At 46.7% G+C, this 16,767-nt stretch overlaps 1 protein-coding gene across 10 annotated transcripts in view; it reads right to left on the minus strand.

Moving 5' to 3' along the window:
- Positions 1 to 16,767, minus strand: part of SLC8A3 (solute carrier family 8 member A3) — a 99,926-nt gene that overhangs the window by 66,490 nt on the left and 16,669 nt on the right. For 7 of the 10 annotated variants that reach the window (XM_083836647.1, XM_083836643.1, XM_083836645.1 and 4 more), the window contains exon 2: positions 13,074 to 14,885. The exons of 1 other annotated variant lie outside the window; for it this stretch is intronic. In XM_083836647.1, coding sequence (XP_083692773.1) covers positions 13,074 to 14,839 — 1,766 coding nt within the window. In that variant the 5' untranslated portion in view covers positions 14,840 to 14,885. Of the gene's footprint in view, positions 1 to 13,073; positions 14,886 to 14,972; positions 16,443 to 16,767 lie in introns of those variants that run through there. 2 more of the 10 variants (XM_083836641.1, XM_083836648.1) reach the window with 2 other exon arrangements.

A 16,767-nucleotide genomic window follows, 5' to 3' on the forward strand; every position in this document is an offset into this window, starting at 1 on the left:
GATCCTCATATAGTTCACTGATTGCTGGTTAATCATATGCTGCTGCTAAGTCAATATACTGCTTCAGTCCCGATTTGGTTCGAACTGCCTGAGGCCAGCAGTTCCCCCCGCAGCGCAGCACAGCTCCCTGCCTGCAGAGCTGCTCCCAGCCAGCTGGCCCCCAGCCTGCGCCGGTGCGGCGGCCGCATCCCTCCGGGCAGCAGGGGCTGAGCCCTCCAGGCCCAGTGCAGACCCCCTTGGAGCCTGCGCTGAGCTTCACATGAACACTTCGTGCTCACCCTTCCAGCGGTCACTGCACGGTCTGAGAGCTACGGATGGCTCCTCACAGGATAGGCACGCTGCATCCCACCCTGCCAGCCCCAAAGCTGCCCAACTGGGGCACCCCCTCGCCCCAACCGCTCCCTGCCCTGTGGTACTGGTACCACACAGCGCCCCGTGGCCACCCAATGCAGCCTGCTGAGAGGCAGCTGCTCCTGGGTGGCAGGTAAAGTGACCCTTTATAATATATATATAGTATGTATATTAATATAAATGCCAATAACTGCCACAAAGAACTGCCTGAGGTAACCAGATGATATTACCTCAATATTCCTTAGGCAACCTCTGTGCTCTGTCTACTGGAGTTCAGATAACCTTGGGCATGCTACTGTCCCACCATCTTGTTACAGAAAAAGCGTTTAACCATTTCTAAAGGTAAATGAAACATGAGCCAGCTGGTAAAAGCTGTTTCCCTTTGAATAGAAAACTTGTGTTATTCCACAATGATTTCCTTGTGCAAGTGCAGGTGAGCAGTGAGAGTTACTCCAGAGCTGTAGCAAAAACATAACCCCGAATGCAGCCAGGGAAGAGCCTGTCACAATTGTTTGCTTAAGTCCCTCTCCTGCTCTAGACAAAGATATGGTGCTTGAGAGCCATCAGGGTCTACACAATGGCTCAACGTTTTCTTTCCTGCTGTACCTTTTGTTTTGCTGCAACCTTCAGAGCTAGGGACCATCCTTACAGATACCTGGATGCCAAGAGGGGAGGAGATGATGTGCGCTGGGAGGAAAGCTGCTTCTTTCTTCACTCCAAGCTATAATAAGTTAAAGGCAGCGATGCCTGAAAAAGAGCAGATGGCTTCCCAGTGCAATCTGAAGCGTTCATAAGCAATAGGTAGTGCAAGTAGGTAGGCTCCACGATGCTGTAATTTTGGGGGAGTCTGAGCAGAGACAGCAGTAGGAAAAAGTAGGAAGCAGAAGACAGCCCCTCCTTCCCTTGGCTTCCCTCAACAAGGCCGGAAGCTTCTTCTCCAGTTAGTGGCATGGAAAAGAGGAGATAAACCTGAATCTACTTCCAAGACAACCCCACTGACTGAGAAGTCCTGACACAGGTATTGGCCCCACAGCAAGACACCAAACCCCAGTCCCACACTAGGGAAGAAGCGCAAAGCTCCATGGATCTGAGCAAGTAACTCTCATGCATCTCTCTTTATCATTACGGCCACCTTGTTCTCCATCTGCCTTTCTCCAGAGTACTTAGCAATCTGCAGCTAAGCTTCTTCTCAAGCCCTGGAAGCACCCCCACCACGGCCCTGCAGGCCTGTGATTCCCTGTATGATCATCCCCAAGGAGAGAACAACTCCATCTAAACACACCTCTGCTCCACCTTTGGTGACTCACCCCCGAGACACCAGTCAAGGACATGCATTGGGATTCAGATCAGTTGCCTTTGGGGTCAGCACAACATCCTCCTGGCTCAAACAGGCGCAAACCTTGCTCACTTCCCCCATCACCTCCCCACAGTGCCTTCCCTACCCTCTTCCCTGCCTTCATCTCGTATTCCAGAGGCATCTGGCTTACTCAGAGCTCCCGCATTTGAGGGCACAAAGAGGCTTTGGGATTGACAGCCAGCAACGTAACAACACTGACAGCAACTACAATCTCGTGACAGGTAGATGGGTTTAATTATCCGCGTGGGTGGATGAACCTTCTGGGAGAGCCGTCTGGAGCTGCTGAGCTACAGAGGGTTGGGGCAATACAGCCTTCCCAGAGCAGCCGTCAGACCTGAACAGACTAGGGGCGTCCCTTGATCATGATGCTGTTTCCCCGTGGACTTCCCACCAGGAAATTCCTCTACATGATTTCTTTAGGCTACGCAAAGTCGTTCTGAGGCCTCACCTCACCCTCCCTCTCTGGTTTTCTGGAGATTGATTTAAGCTGGTGAGAATAAATTGAAATTGCAGTATCCCATGGAAAACGGCTATGTGTTGGCCAGGTTCAGTGTTCCTCACTGCCTTAAGCCATCTCAAATGCTGCAGAGGACTTGGTGAGAGTGTTTCACACCAGAGGTGCAAAACATACACGATAACTATTTCTCTCCCCAGAGCATACCGACTCCTATTAAAATTTTACTATCTGGGGCAGGAAGGTAGGAAGGACACTTTGCTTGCTCTGCAGCTCACTCCCTTCAGCATACCTGGTATCACATCAGACTGTTGTTACCCAACAAACAGCAAAAAAGAAAAGGATAAGGAAAATTCCCAGCCCATCAAAACCCCCAGGAAGCTTCAGGGAGCAAACCCGTCAGAGAGGACGGCGAGGCGGAGGCGCGCAGCCCCAGCCAGAGGGTGGGAAGGGGGCTGCGGGGCCGGCGTGCCGCTAACAGGTTTATTCCGCTGGCAGGGATCCCCTCCGGCAGCAGGCGGGTGAGCGCTGCAGCCCAGCGAGCTCAATCTGCGCTAAGCAGATTAGTTCCTTACCGGTGAAAGGTTCTGGGCAGCGGCAGAGAGTTGCTCACCATGTGACACGAGGGGGCTGTCATTACGTTTCATAGATATGATATAATTATACGTTCCCTGGAGGGTACTTCTAATTGAATTATAGGGTGTCTCACAAGTATTCTGGGCAGCGGTTCGAGGAAGCTCTCGCCGCCCAGAACAAGACAGAGATACCCTTTAATTCCATTAGATGTACCCTCCAGGGAGTGGGCTGTTACACTGTGCAGCGATTCGCTCAAAACCCATCTCCCCCCGCCAAAATTGGAAAGGAGGTGCCCTTAGCACACGTTTTGTTGTTGCTGCGTATTTTTCCCTTGGGACTCCTTTGCAGCCTTGCCACCCAGTGAAACTCCCCAGCCTCCAACCCAGGAGAGAAATCCCTCAGCAAAGGCAGCCACTGTCCCCTTTCTGGGACTGTCCCCTTTCCGGAGGGGACAGTGGTCCTTTCTGGGTCACTTCCCAGAACAGATGCAGCACTGCTCAAGGCGTCACATGCCAGGCTAGATGTACAAGGAAGGTCTCAGCCTCCTTTGGAGACCCCTTCTCAGTCTTTCCTAAGACAGTAAGAAGAAGCCCAGGGGTTACGAGGCATGCAGCCTACCCGTCCTCTTGTCCTGCCCTCCAACACAGAGCTGCAAACAGCTACCTGGGACAGGGTCCCCCTCCATCCTCTCTTCTGGGGGCTGTGCACCAGGGAAACCACCCCACACTTACACTTCTCTCCTGCTCCAAGGCTGCTGCCTACAACTCACTGTCAGCCAGCAGAGATGTCACAGCTGCTGCTTTTGTTTTTGTTTTTTTTTCTGCTCTGTACCATACAAACGATGGGATAATCAGGCCCCTGAGCCTATTATTTTTTCCGTCACCTCAAGGGAAAGCCAGCACCAGCTGCCCACCACAAAGTCGAATGACCTACTGAAGCTGCCATCAGTTCTGACTCCTACAGACCGCGCTCGCACCCATGTCTCACACCACCCCGCTTGTCAGGCCACAAAAAGAGCAGGGAAGACAGCTATGCCAAGGACTTGCTAATTATAGAAAACGAAGATGTTCCTATAGGAAAGGCAGCACAGTCACCGCCGAGATAAAGCACACGGCTGCTCACGCTGGTGTGCGAGCAGCAGCCAGGAGCCCGACGCACTACACCCTGCCCAGCATGCAGGTATTGCTCTGCAGCATGCAGCTGATCAAACTCCAGGATCCCGGCTGCCAGGCAAGCAGTTATTGCTCATGCATAGTCCATTTGCTGTGCTTTTGCATTATTCACAGCTCTGCCCACCTCCGGTGGTGTCAGCTAACAGGACACATCTGTGAAAAGCTGCCAAATCACACATTTTCCCTCCCCAACTCCACTACAGAGAGGAAAAAAAATACTATGAGTTATCAAAGCTAACACTACCAACCCCAAAATACTTTTGGGCATCTTAAAGAAACACTTCTGATGTCTTAGAAACAGACAGCTTAGTACTTATTTACTCTTGCACAGCCAGTACGTTGTCCCTGGCACCTTCTTGCTCACTAGCACTGCAGCCCAGTTATCTCTACTGAAGAAGGCAGAGATAGAAGCATTAAGCCAACATGATCAAGCAGATGAGGTAAAGGAGAGACTAATTCAGGAGGAAAGACAGGTACAGCAGAGATAACAGGAGGGGGAATTTCTACATTAAATATTGATGGCTTTATCACACTTTAAGGATAAAAGCAGAGCAGCACGGTGCCTAGGTGGTATTTTTTACGAGGGTAGGACCTCTTTGGCTTGCTTATCTCATGGAAAGAAGCACAAAGGCACAAAAGGTAATTCCTGCTGCATGCATTTCACTCTAAGAACATGCCTTTACATGGAGTACTAGAGAGGCACAGCTGTAAATAAACCATTGTGACACACTCGCCATGCCAGAGCTGCAAAGGCAGGAACAACCACTCCTGAAAGCTCTGCTTGGCCAGGTCAACAGTAAAGAAAGAAAAAAAAAACCTCTAAGTGTTGGAGGAGATCATTGCCAATCTAACAGAGAGACCAGAAGATCAGAGCCACAGTTCTTACTTACATGGGGAGCAGCATCAAGCCCCGGGCTCCTTTGATACCCGGAACGGCTCAGCACCATCACTTGGGAGGAGCTGGCAAGGGGAAGGGCTGGCCATTGCTCCTGAGCAGCTGGTGTGCATCTGTTCCTGAGAGCAGCAGGACATGGTGGAAGCTGTCAGGATGTGACATCTGGAGCAGGGAGCAGAATTTCCGATCTCTCTCTTCACCTGTTGTCCTGCTGGGGGAGGCCAGAGAACAAAGGAGCCCAGGTGGACATAGGCAGCTATGCACGAGGCTGGGAAGTGGTAAAGGGAGCTTTGAAAAGGCACTGCAACCTGCCCTGCAGCAGGCCCGTTCAGGAGAGGGGAGGCTCAGCGAGGACAGGGCTGGCAGCAGCTCAGGCTGATCAGGCTCACAGCGTGCAGTCACAGTGCCACACTCCATGCGAGGCTCATCAGGCTTCAAGGCAGCCCAGCAGACATCTCCATCAGCCTCCTAAGGACAGGTCCTGCAAACCCTGGTGGGAAGAACTGGTCCTGTTTCCAGGTGTGATGTTCAGGTTTCCATCACACTACCCTTCCAGCCTAAACCACCCAAATGGCCCAACTCTCCGAGCAGCCAGTGCTCATGCTACGCCAGGACTGGCTCCAGTTGAAAAGCTAGCAGCAAGAAGTGCTGGCACCCAAGCAGAGACTTGAGGGGCCTCATCTGTCAACAGTCCATCTGCCAAGACAGCTGTAAATACATACCAGCCCAGATTCCTCCCAGCATTAAATCTGCTGTTTTCACTGAAGCTAAACAGAGGATGAATTTGGTCTATGGTACTTACAACAGCTAGAGTGGCAAGTTCTCTTATCATCACATTTTATCCTGCCATGAGGTAAATAAGAAAGAAGCCACATTGCTAGCAACAGATAAATCACCCCGCATTTGAAACAGGTGCCCTCTTTCACCAAGGTCAGCTTCTCCTATTTAGCCACAACAGAAATGTGCTTGAGGACCTCTGGTCAGGGAGGCTCTAGGCTCTGCCATTCTCCGTTAGAAAAGGATAAGCCCATATTTGACTCAGAAACCTTGCTGGCACTCTGATCTGCTAGAAGTCACAGATACAGTAAAGTAATGCTGTAATTAATGGTCCCACTGTGGGTTAGAAAAAACAACAACAAACATACTTGCACTGGAGCAATGTAAAGTCTGTCAAGTCTTGCCCCCAGCGTTTCTTCTCAGCCCTGAGGCTGCACTATTTAAACTGTGGCTTCTCCCCCTTTTTGTAAGCAGGAAACAAAAGTGATCTGTGCCTCTGCAATCCTGTGTGTAAAGTGTGTGTCTGTAGGCCCCTCATTCAAAGGTGCTTCATGCAGTACTGCGTGAGCCAGTACAAATAAAGGAGGCAAAGCTCACTCAACCCATGGTAAACTTGTTTTATGTTGGATCAGTTCTGGTCTGTTCATTTTTAAATCCAAAACTTTGTTGCATTGTTTGGCATGATGAATTTTCCTGTGTTTGCTCTAAACTAGGAATATCACTGGTTTCCCAGAAACCTCCCAGAGCTGCCCCTCTAAAGGTTTCCTACTCCAGGATCCCATGAGGCTCTCAGGGACTCCTCTGCTAGATCAGAGCACACACCAGCTCTGCAAAACCTAGTGCACACCTCTCTTTTGAGCTTGGGTTCTTGTTTTATGCTGTTACATAAATTCATACAAATGCCTCCTCTGATGGGCAAGAAGTCACAGTCCCTGAGACAGCATGCTGTTTATCCTTCTTCGTGAACTGATGGCAAGAATGTCCACTCGACACCTGCCAACAAGACTATCTGGGAAGGTAAAGGTCAGCTCAGGGCTTCTCTTCCCAGGATGGTGTCACCCTCTCACATTTGTAGGGGATGATTTCACATACACTCCAGGAACAGTCGCCTGACACCTTGCACTAATCCCCTGCAGGTCACACCAACTAGACCTCACAGCAGGTCTAATGCAGAAACTCTGTGTGTGTGTGTAAATGACTTCAGTTAGATTAGAACTACTGCTACTGTTAAAAACACTAATTTCAGAGCAAGAAATAAATACGACAACCTTTCACAATGTAGTGGGGTTGTGGCGTTGTTTTTTTGTTTGTTTTTCATTGGGACCAGCTCTGAGACTGCCAATATCAGTAACCAAATCAGGTCACTGGAATATAAAAGAAATATGTTGCCTGGATCAAGAATTCAGGTGGACAGGTCAGATAACTAGCCATGAGAAACAAAATTGCTCTTCTCCTTCCTCTCAGGAAATCATTAAATGAAGCCATAGAGCAGTGTTGGAACTTCTCCTCTGACTGTTCCTTGTAATGCCACTATCTCCTTTTGAGGACAGCTACTACTGCTCTTCCTTAATCTGGATTAAAACAGGAATCAAGAACCTTTAATTTATGTGAAGGTGGAGCAAGAGAAAACCAGAAGGAGCTCATCCTCTGATGGGAACAAACTGGAAGAGAGTTCGGAGGATTCTCTAAAAGTTATATCTCAAGAGAGCCAAAATGGGAAGGAATGGTGTCCTGAGAGAAGGAAATCAGCTTCATACAGCAAATTCTCATTGCCAGGAATCCCACTACTTAGACTTAACTCTTTGAGAGCTGTTCTACTTCAAGCCCAGAACATCAGGATCAGTGCAGAGTGCATGAGAGCTGTGGAACAAGAGTCCAGACTGGATTATCAGAATAATTTCATCATGACCTAGGTCATTAATTTGTGTCACCACAGCTGACATAGATAACCCAGGGTCTGCAGATTCAGTACACCTCTATGCCATATGACCAAAATTTAATTTAGGAAAATGAGCACCCAAAATTGCAGTTACTGTTAACAGCTTGAGGGGGATAGGGAAGTATTTCAGCTGCTGCCTCTATCTGTACCAATCTGCTGCCTGATAGCTGGGGAGGTCAGTGAATCTGCATAAATTCATTGTGGTTTTCAGTAACAGGAAATTACAAGTTTGATGTGCACAGACCCTCCTCTGGAGGGTGCATAGGCCAGCGGTTCAGGGAGATTGGTTTTATTCCTGTCCTTGCCTCTGATCTGCTGGGTAATCCAAAGGGAACAGAAATCACCTTCTCTGCATTTTTCCCACCCACTTGCAAAATGGGAATAATAACCCCTGATCTCCTTTGCAAAGTTAGACCTACTGGTGAAACAACGCACAGAAGAGCTAAGTGTCACTAACAGCATTTCCCTCAAAATGCTGCAACCATGCCTGCGAAGGTGATCAGATTAAAAAATTAAGTTGACAGTTTTCTCAAGCACTGAATGGCAAAAAGGAAGGACAATTAATTGCACCAAACCTCAGTTTGATGTCCTTCAAACAAATAACTGCCATTCACTTTTCTTCGCTGCCACCTTTCCCACCAAACAAGGGTGGCACAGCACACAGGAGAGAAGGTGACAGAAGCAGACATGGAAAGGCAGTGTGCAACTTACAAAGAACCTCCTCTGCAAATCATAAAGGCCAGAAGTAAGCAAAACCTCACTGGCTATCAAGGCGGCCTGAACACGTTTGTCTCCAGCAGTATCTGTACTAAAGGAGGAGACAGCCCTCCCATAACTGAGAGCTCTGCCTAACACACACACAGATAAATGGCTCTAGGTTTCCACGTGTTACCAAAGCCATTCTGAATTTTTTTTTTTGGGGTTTTGCAGGCTATTTAATGTCAGTTTAACATCACAGCTTCTCCCTGAGCCATAGGCAATACACAGTACAACGGACTCAGGGCAGATGGCTACACCTTCAGTAGACTGCAAACGCTAAAAATAACGAAGCAACCACAAACATGGTCAAGCAACAGAATAGATCTGTTTGCCTAAACATTAACTGCAGCAAACGCCACGGCCACAGCAGAACTCATCACTTTGTCTTCCAGCTGGCATATCAGTTAGCTACTGGTGACTTGTGCATCTTCCTAAAATTTCTGAAGCAAGACAGACAAATTTTCATATGAATTTAATGGCAATTTAAATTAATGTAAAGTTTCCTCTCTTGACTTGCTGGGAGTCCACTTTATTATGCAGAAAGAAAATTCTTTAGAAAGAAACTCACTTTTTGCTCCTGGCCCTTAATGATTTCTGTATTGCTTGGACATGATAAAGCAGCTTGGTCAATCCTCTTCTACATTTTCATACATCCAAGAAACCAAAGCTTACTTACATACAAAGTTATTTAATAGAAAAGTGTTCGGTCATCTTGAAAAAAAAATCTAAGTTTTGAACTTGATCCTTCAAGAGTTTCCTTTTAGTCAACAAGAAAACTAGGAGTCTACTTCAGCTGCTTAGGTCATACCTGAGCCTCACTGGAGCAGGAGTTCAGAAATAACAAGTGTAATGAAAAAGCAGCAGCCTTATCAAGTATTCAAAACCTGATCGATTCCCTGCTCAACAGATGACAGCATTCAAGATTACATAGTTTGATTTATAGCTATCCAACACCCATACACATCCATACGCACACATTGCATATGACCATATTTCAGTAATAATGGCACTGTTTTGAGCCTCCTCATCCCAACCTGCTTTCTTTGTGCTCCCACCCAAACGTGAGTAAGGAAACTTTGACCATGTTAGTCTAGAAAGAATCACAGAGGCAGTAAGCAAGAGCCGGTGGCAGGATCTGTTTTCCTCTTACTCTGTAATTTATGCATCAACTCAGCTTTTTTTAGTCCCTCATACTTCAGGGAAAGCCTCTTAAAAACAACCCTGATATGGTTCATTTTATCTTATAATGTTTAAGCAAAGGCCCCTTCTCCATTTAGTTTTAAGGGGAAGTGCTCGCTGTTATCACCACTGGCCCTGGGGATTTATTTGGTAGATGGCAGTCTCTCTCCAACAGTTTGATCTCAAAGATGCTGTGTAAACCAGTGCCCCTCAGATTAATTAGGGCATTGCTACATTTAAGGAGGCTGACCTAAAATCTACTTAGATTGCCTGCCGCTGCAGAATGCAATCTGAAGGCTTTTAATTCATATGTTAGAGAATGAGCTGAGAGTAAACTGCAGCCTTTACCCTCCTCTGGCTTATGCTGAGCAGCGTTTCTTTGTGGCTGCAATCATAGCATACATGCATAACCACAGTAAAACTTAGCACTGTCTTTAAATAGCTGCAAGAGGTTTCCCATGCACTTGCTTCCTTCTTGAGTCAAAAATCTTATAAAAGTGACTCCACAAGGAGAATGAATAGGTTAAAGTAGTGAAGGAGGCAGAAACCCATACTGAGTACGTAAAAAATCGTAAACAGCTCACACACCAAAGCGGAAACCCATGCTCACATTTCACGTTTCCTAAGTAAGGGCATAAGCAGCCAGTTGAAGCAGGGAGCACATACCTCTCCTTGCTTTCTGGCCCCCTGTCCTTAGAACTGTCTCCTGAACATTGTTTCCCTGCTTTTCCTCCTGTTCTGCAAAGGGCTTTGTGGACCCTCAGTCCCCCCTTCAGTGCACAGCAGACCCCAGCACCTCCTGGCAGATCCCCCTCAGTGGGGAGGCGTTTCGAAGGCAGGCCCTGAAACATTCAGCCAGGCACAACCTTAGCTGTTTGGTGACCCAGTGTCTTCATACAGCCTTGTACTGCACAATGCAGGGACCACTTACTCACACAATGCCCTCTGGAACTGCAAAATTACCCCAAACACCCTATATTCACCTGTCCTCCCAAACTAGGGGAAACCAAAACTAGATGGCATTTGCTGACTGTGGGTCTGAATTCCAAATCCAGACCTCAATTGCCTCAAGTTTGTTCACAGCCTGAATAATTTCTCAGAATTATTTTTTCTGCATTCAGATTTAGAAACCGTAAACAGGAGGTAGAGATGCAACTCACCTATTAGCACCTCCAGATCTCTACAGCTGCCTCCACCCACACCTCAGCAAAGAACAGGCAGCACCTGACCTGTGTTCAGCGAATTTAAAGGCCAAGGGATGATTACCAAAAATTATCTTCACATGTTTCCAAACCAAAAGTCCATTCCCAGAAGACCTGGAGAGTTAAAATGCAACCTGGGAATGAATAAAGGCAGCTTGCTGGCCTACGTGGTTAGGCTTACTAATTTGAGCCATGTATACCAATTCTAGTTTCAAAATAAATATATCTGTTGTTCCTATGGCCTACGTGCCACAAGGGGTGCTAGAGCTCCCCTGTAGCTGGAAAACTTTGCTCTCAGCAGCCTTCCAACAGAGAAGTGAAAGCCACATTAATGCATTAAGTGTGGGCACAATTTTGAGTACAGCACACAGGTTTTATCTGTGCTCTAGGGCATCTTCTCTGGGACACAACCACAGTGCAAAGCATCTGGCATGTACTTGTTTTCTGGACTGCCTTCATTTCCATTAGAGTTTGTCCTACAGGGATGCACATGGTCCTGCTGAATGTGGTTTGTTTTAACCCAAGTGAAGCAAAAATGCAGTTACACTCTGACCTTCTGTCACACTTTTCAAAGACAAAAATAAGTCTTCCATCAGCAGGCAGATAAAAGAGAGTACAGTTTGGAGTAAGATGGCTCATGGCCTTATTCTCTGGTACCCCAAACCTGCTGGCCTTCCACTGATGGATCTTGAAGTCTTTTTTCTTCACGACCTGGCTGGAGCACGGCAGTACTCATATAAAATAAAATAGAGTAGATCAGTTGGAAGGGATCTTCAAAGATCATTGAGTCCTACTGTCTGACAACTTCAGGGCTAAACAAAAGTTAAAGCACATTATTGTGGGCATTGTCCAAACATTTCTCAAGCAATGACAGGCAACCTCTCCAGGAAGCCTGTTCCAATGCTCAACCACCCTCACAGTAAATAAATTTTCCTTATATCTAGTCTATTTTAGGTAGTCTCCTCACAGGAGACTGTATCCACACAACTGACCTCTTCGTTGCTTTCCCTGGGGAAATTAGCTTGAGGCTCAATTTAGGAGACTAACCTGCCTTGCCCATCTCTCTGAAAAGGCCAGATGAGGACAGCTGATCCGTCTCCATCTCTGGTTGTGGCTGAATCCGGCCAACCAGGAACTCCTGTTCCTTTAATAGGGAAGGACATGTACAATCAAGCATCAGGACTGTGTATTAGCTGGATTAAGTGGTCTAGTGGGCTTAAGGCAGAAGGTGCTACTGAATTAGGGCATCCCTACTCCATAGCATTTAATGTATTAACATCCTTTTGGGTACTGTAAAGGGAGGCTTGGTACAAAGATTTCCTTTCTCTGATGCCAGTTGCAAGTCTGCACAATTCTTCCTTTGATGGCTCAAGTGATTAGGTGTTAACAAGAGGAACCTAGGCACTTAACACTAGGGAGTTTTAGCACCAGGTTCACACCCCCTCCCTCTCCCTGCTCAGCTAAGGGATTTTTCTCATTCCCCACTAATGTTAACAGCAGGTACTTAAAGCAATTAGACATTATCGCCTCTCTGGTCTTTATTACTTCCTAGCTTCATATCAGCTACTTTGTACGCAATAAAAGTGCTGAATTAACAGGACTGGTGCAGACCATTCTGCTTCCCTTCTTTATTCTGTATGAAAACACTGGGTCATGGAGCCACATGGACAGGCTGCGAGCTGCAGTGATTTAGACCATTATTGCCAATTGCCATGGTATTTTGCAAGGAGAAAAACCACAGGTAGTAAAAGAACAGACATAGGAAGATCATAGAGAAGGTGACATGGGGAATATGGGTAGACCATGGGGACATAAAGGCTGGAAGGATTGCACAAGTCCAAGCAGAACAGCTTGCAGCTGTGCCTATGCTGTGAATTAGGTACCACACAGATCTGTGAGTTGCACAGACAGCCTCAGGACACAGGTATGCGGTAAGGTATGTGTTGCTCATGTGAAAATAAAGCCCCATACCTACTGAGCAGCTCTTGCTTGCCTGGGAATAACTGTTGTCAACTTTTCATCTTGGGATAGCAAGAAACTCCTGTGCCCTCCATGTCTGGTTTGCAAAAAGAGGCTTTCCCATATTTGCCCTGCCAGTTAAAACCTCCCTCTTTTTCTTTTCCCTCTACTTTCACTCACCATTAACCCATAGCTTGAGTGCAGGATCTCAGAAAATGATGTATTTTCATCCTACCCCCCGCAGTATTTCTAAGCCTCACTTTGTCATTCCCTCTCGGGAATGACTCTCCTAAATCCTGCTGTCGGTTCTTGCCTGAAAGAGGTAAGTAGGGAAACTGAAGGAAAGCTGAAGAAAGGAGCCTGTCCCTCGTCAGCATTCACCTGTAATGGAGGCAAAATGTGGGGTTAAGCACCAAAACTAGACCCAGAAACAGAAATGAATGGGGTACTTACACAGTTTCATCATTCTTGAACTCCAACTCCCCATAAGTGTCTTCAAAGTCTTCTCCACCTCCTTTTGCTGTCCCTTCTACTGTCCTAAATGGCACTATGACTGTACCCCGAGCACCTGATGTCCTTAGGACTTTGACTTCCATCACACCAATGCTCTCGCTGACATGTATAACATCGCACTCAAATGTGAAGATGCCAGCATGGTCATCATCCAGTATAGTCACTGTGGCCACACAAGGAGAAGCCAGTATGGCCTTTGGGTATGGGGAGTTACCAAGCTCTGGAGGTTCCTCACTCTCAACCACACGGAGGTTACTAAGCCGAACAAAGAAATGCTCATCTTCCTCAAAGATGTCATCATCAATAATTCCAACTGAGAATTCCTTCTGGGTCTCCCCTGATTTCAAGACAACAGTCCCCTCTGTAAACTCATAGTCAGCACCAGCATTGGCAGAGCCATCCTCTGTTTTATAGTCCACGTAGATGGTCTTAGACACGTCCCCTCCTTTGCGCACCACTGTCAGGAGAACAGCACCACAGTTCTCAAGACACTGGTAGGAGCACGGGTCAAAATAAATTTTGGAGATGAATTCCTCAGGTTCATCTGGCCGCACCTCGTGCAAGCTGGTGCTCTTCTTGGCTTGCTCAGCTGCATGCTTCTTCAGAATATTGCCAGCTCCTGTCATCATTCTGGTAGCCTGAATGCGATAAAAGGCTCTGCTCTTCTGCTGATGAGACAAGGCATAGTAGTTAGCCATTTCTACCAGCTGGTCCAAGTCCTTCTCTGGGTGTTTTTGCTTCAGATCCTTAAGGATTCGGATCATCTCTTTGCGAGATTCATCTACCTCCTTCCCCTCCACAGTCACCAAGTTTCCATCCAGAAAGTGGGAGTTCATCATCTTGCCATCCATCTCAATTCCCTTAGGGTGATCGCCTTCTGATTCTATGATAATGCCCCTGTGCTTGTCAGTACGGTACTTTTTGTGCATATACTTATAGAAAAGCAGACGTCTATCTGCTATCCAAGCCAGAAGGACACAAAGTGGAAAGAAGAAAAGTGTGAGCAAACCTTCCCAGACCTGAACCACACCTGGAGAGAAGACAGCGAGAATCATGTACAACCAGATGTAAGCAAAAATGCTCCATGCAGCTGTGACAAAGAAAACTCTCAGGTGTTTTATCTTTCTGGTTTCCCCATCGGGGATCACGTAGACACAGATGGCAATGATGATAAACATATTGAAAGCAGCGCTGCCAACAATTGTGGATGGCCCCAGGTCTCCAGCTATGAATCCATGCCCGCACACTTCTATCAGAGATAGAAGGATCTCAGGAGCAGAGGAGCCCAGAGCCATGAGGGTCAGGTTGGAAACAGTTTCGTTCCAAATCCGAATGGTGGTCGTTGTGGTCTCTCCATTGGGTTTCTTAATTGTGATTTCTTTCTCTTGTGATGTAATGACCTCTATAGATGCCATGAAACGATCTGCAATGATGGAGACTCCAAGGAACATGTAGATCAGTGCTACAAAGTAGACAATAACGCGGGCAATTTTGTCCCCAAGGGATGGGTTTTCTGGGTACCATATTGGCAGGATAACACCCTCCTTGCAGTCAAAAGATCCTGAACACGAGCTGTTTTGTACTGAACTGGTTGAGTCTCCCGTCAGGCCAGCATCCACCTGCAAACCATGCAAAAACAGCACAAAAGTAACCAGCCCAAAATGGAGGAAGGCTGAGGTGAGAGGCTGCAAGCTTAACCACGCCATACACAAGATGCAACTTCCACTGTGTAGATCCAAAAAGGCCGAGAACCTGAAACAAACAAAACAGAGAGGGGGGAGGGAAGCATGAGAGAAAATAAAGACGCAACATTTACCCAAATGCACTTCAGTATCTCACCATGGAAGAGTACTGGTAGAGATGCAAGGGTTGTCTCTCTGTCACTCTGAAGAAGGTATTTAGCAGGGACCCTAACAAAGTGCAGCACTTACATGCCCAGCAGATGAAGATGAATTGCTAAAAAAGTAACTCAGAGGAAAACTATGTAATAGCCTGCGCTTGACCTACAACGTATGCAATAGGAGTACTGAGTGCTCAGCTGCCGCTCTCCTAATGATGCCACCATGTTCCCCAGAACACAGCAGTTCAACTCAGCACAACAAACCAAATCTAAAGGCAACCCTATCTCACCACCCAGGGAATAGGACAAGTCAAGGAATCACGAGCAACACAAGAAGTGCCATTTAAGGCCAGTGAGCAATTTCCAAATGAAGTTCATTTGTAGGACATAATTCAGTTATGGAGTACCTTGGTGGCCAAACATCCCCATAGGCAGCACCTCATGATAGGCTGCAGAATGTCCAGAAGGGTCCTGGGGCTCCCCTAACCTTCTGACGAGCAGGGCCCCAACATTAAGAAGTAAAGATGTCACCAGGGAAATAGGGAAGAGTACTTGTGCTTGGCAAGGCTCTAAAGGCCATTTCTCACCAGCTTTTCCACTCCTTCACACTGGAGGATCACGTTTTACATCAGTAATCCTACTTTCAAAAGGTCACAGAAACCTACAAAAACACCACAAAGATCTGTGCTCACAAACCGACAAGATACAGCAAAATGCATGTACGCACAAATACTCCTCCTGTGTCCCTAAGAAAGTGACGTATTTTCAATTACCCTCTAAAATGAAAGTAATCTCTAAGCTAAAATGCCAGGCAAAAACAAAGCAGCTGATTGATGTATCATGTAGATTTGGGCGTATCAGTGCACAATAGTGCCTTCTGTTACTTATGGACTACATTGCTCTAGGACTTGTACCAATTAAAATTGGAATCTCAGCCCTTCACTTTATCATGGACCACACTATTCTCCTTCCTTTACTCCAGACATCAGGAAGAATTTGGTCTCAGGCTTAGCTGAAGAACCACATTTGTGAGTCCAGCCACAGCCAAGTATCTCACAGGAAACATCAAACTTAATAGCAGCATTATCTAAAGTATTTGGATGGTTCAAGAGCCTTAACTCCCACTAACTTTCATTGAGGTTTGTACTGCTAAATCAGTAGGACCGGGATTCATTTACCCTGCTGTAACTATCTAAATCTTGGGCAGTAAATTAAATTAAGTTGCCTAGGCTCCCTTTGTAGTCAGAGGAAAGAGACAGTCAGTTCCAGGGGATGATCCTTCCTGTCCCACCCCATTCTGATCCAAAAGATGTATTTAAGATGCGCATCTCCAGAGGGAATTTTGTCCTTTCCCATCTCTCTCCATGGTTCAGAGACTATGTCCAGACAATTTAGAACAGACACCTAACCTTCAGACGGAGGCAGTTCAAAGGGATGAACTGGTTCCTGAACACTTGAGGAGGTCCCATTCCCCCCCCCACCCCCCCCTTCCTTTTGCACTGTATGTATTCCTGGCAACATTTTCATTTTATTAGCATTAACAAAGGCATCTCAAATGGCTATTTTATCATTATGTTGTGTTGCTCACGTCTTCCCAAAAAGCGGGTGCAATCTTCCCAATATCAACAAAAGTGTTTTCAACTTTCAGATAAAAATCTATAAAGACAAGCAAAACAGGAAGGAAAGCGTGAACAAGGACTGCAAATGAACAAAACCATCCCTGACAGAGCACAGCAGAGGGGAGAGAATTGATTATGCAGTATCAGGATCACAAATCCATATCTGACACCCTTG

Source organism: Anser anser (genome assembly GCF_964211835.1).
Source record: "Anser anser genome assembly, chromosome: 5".
Taxonomy (NCBI): domain Eukaryota; kingdom Metazoa; phylum Chordata; class Aves; order Anseriformes; family Anatidae; genus Anser; species Anser anser.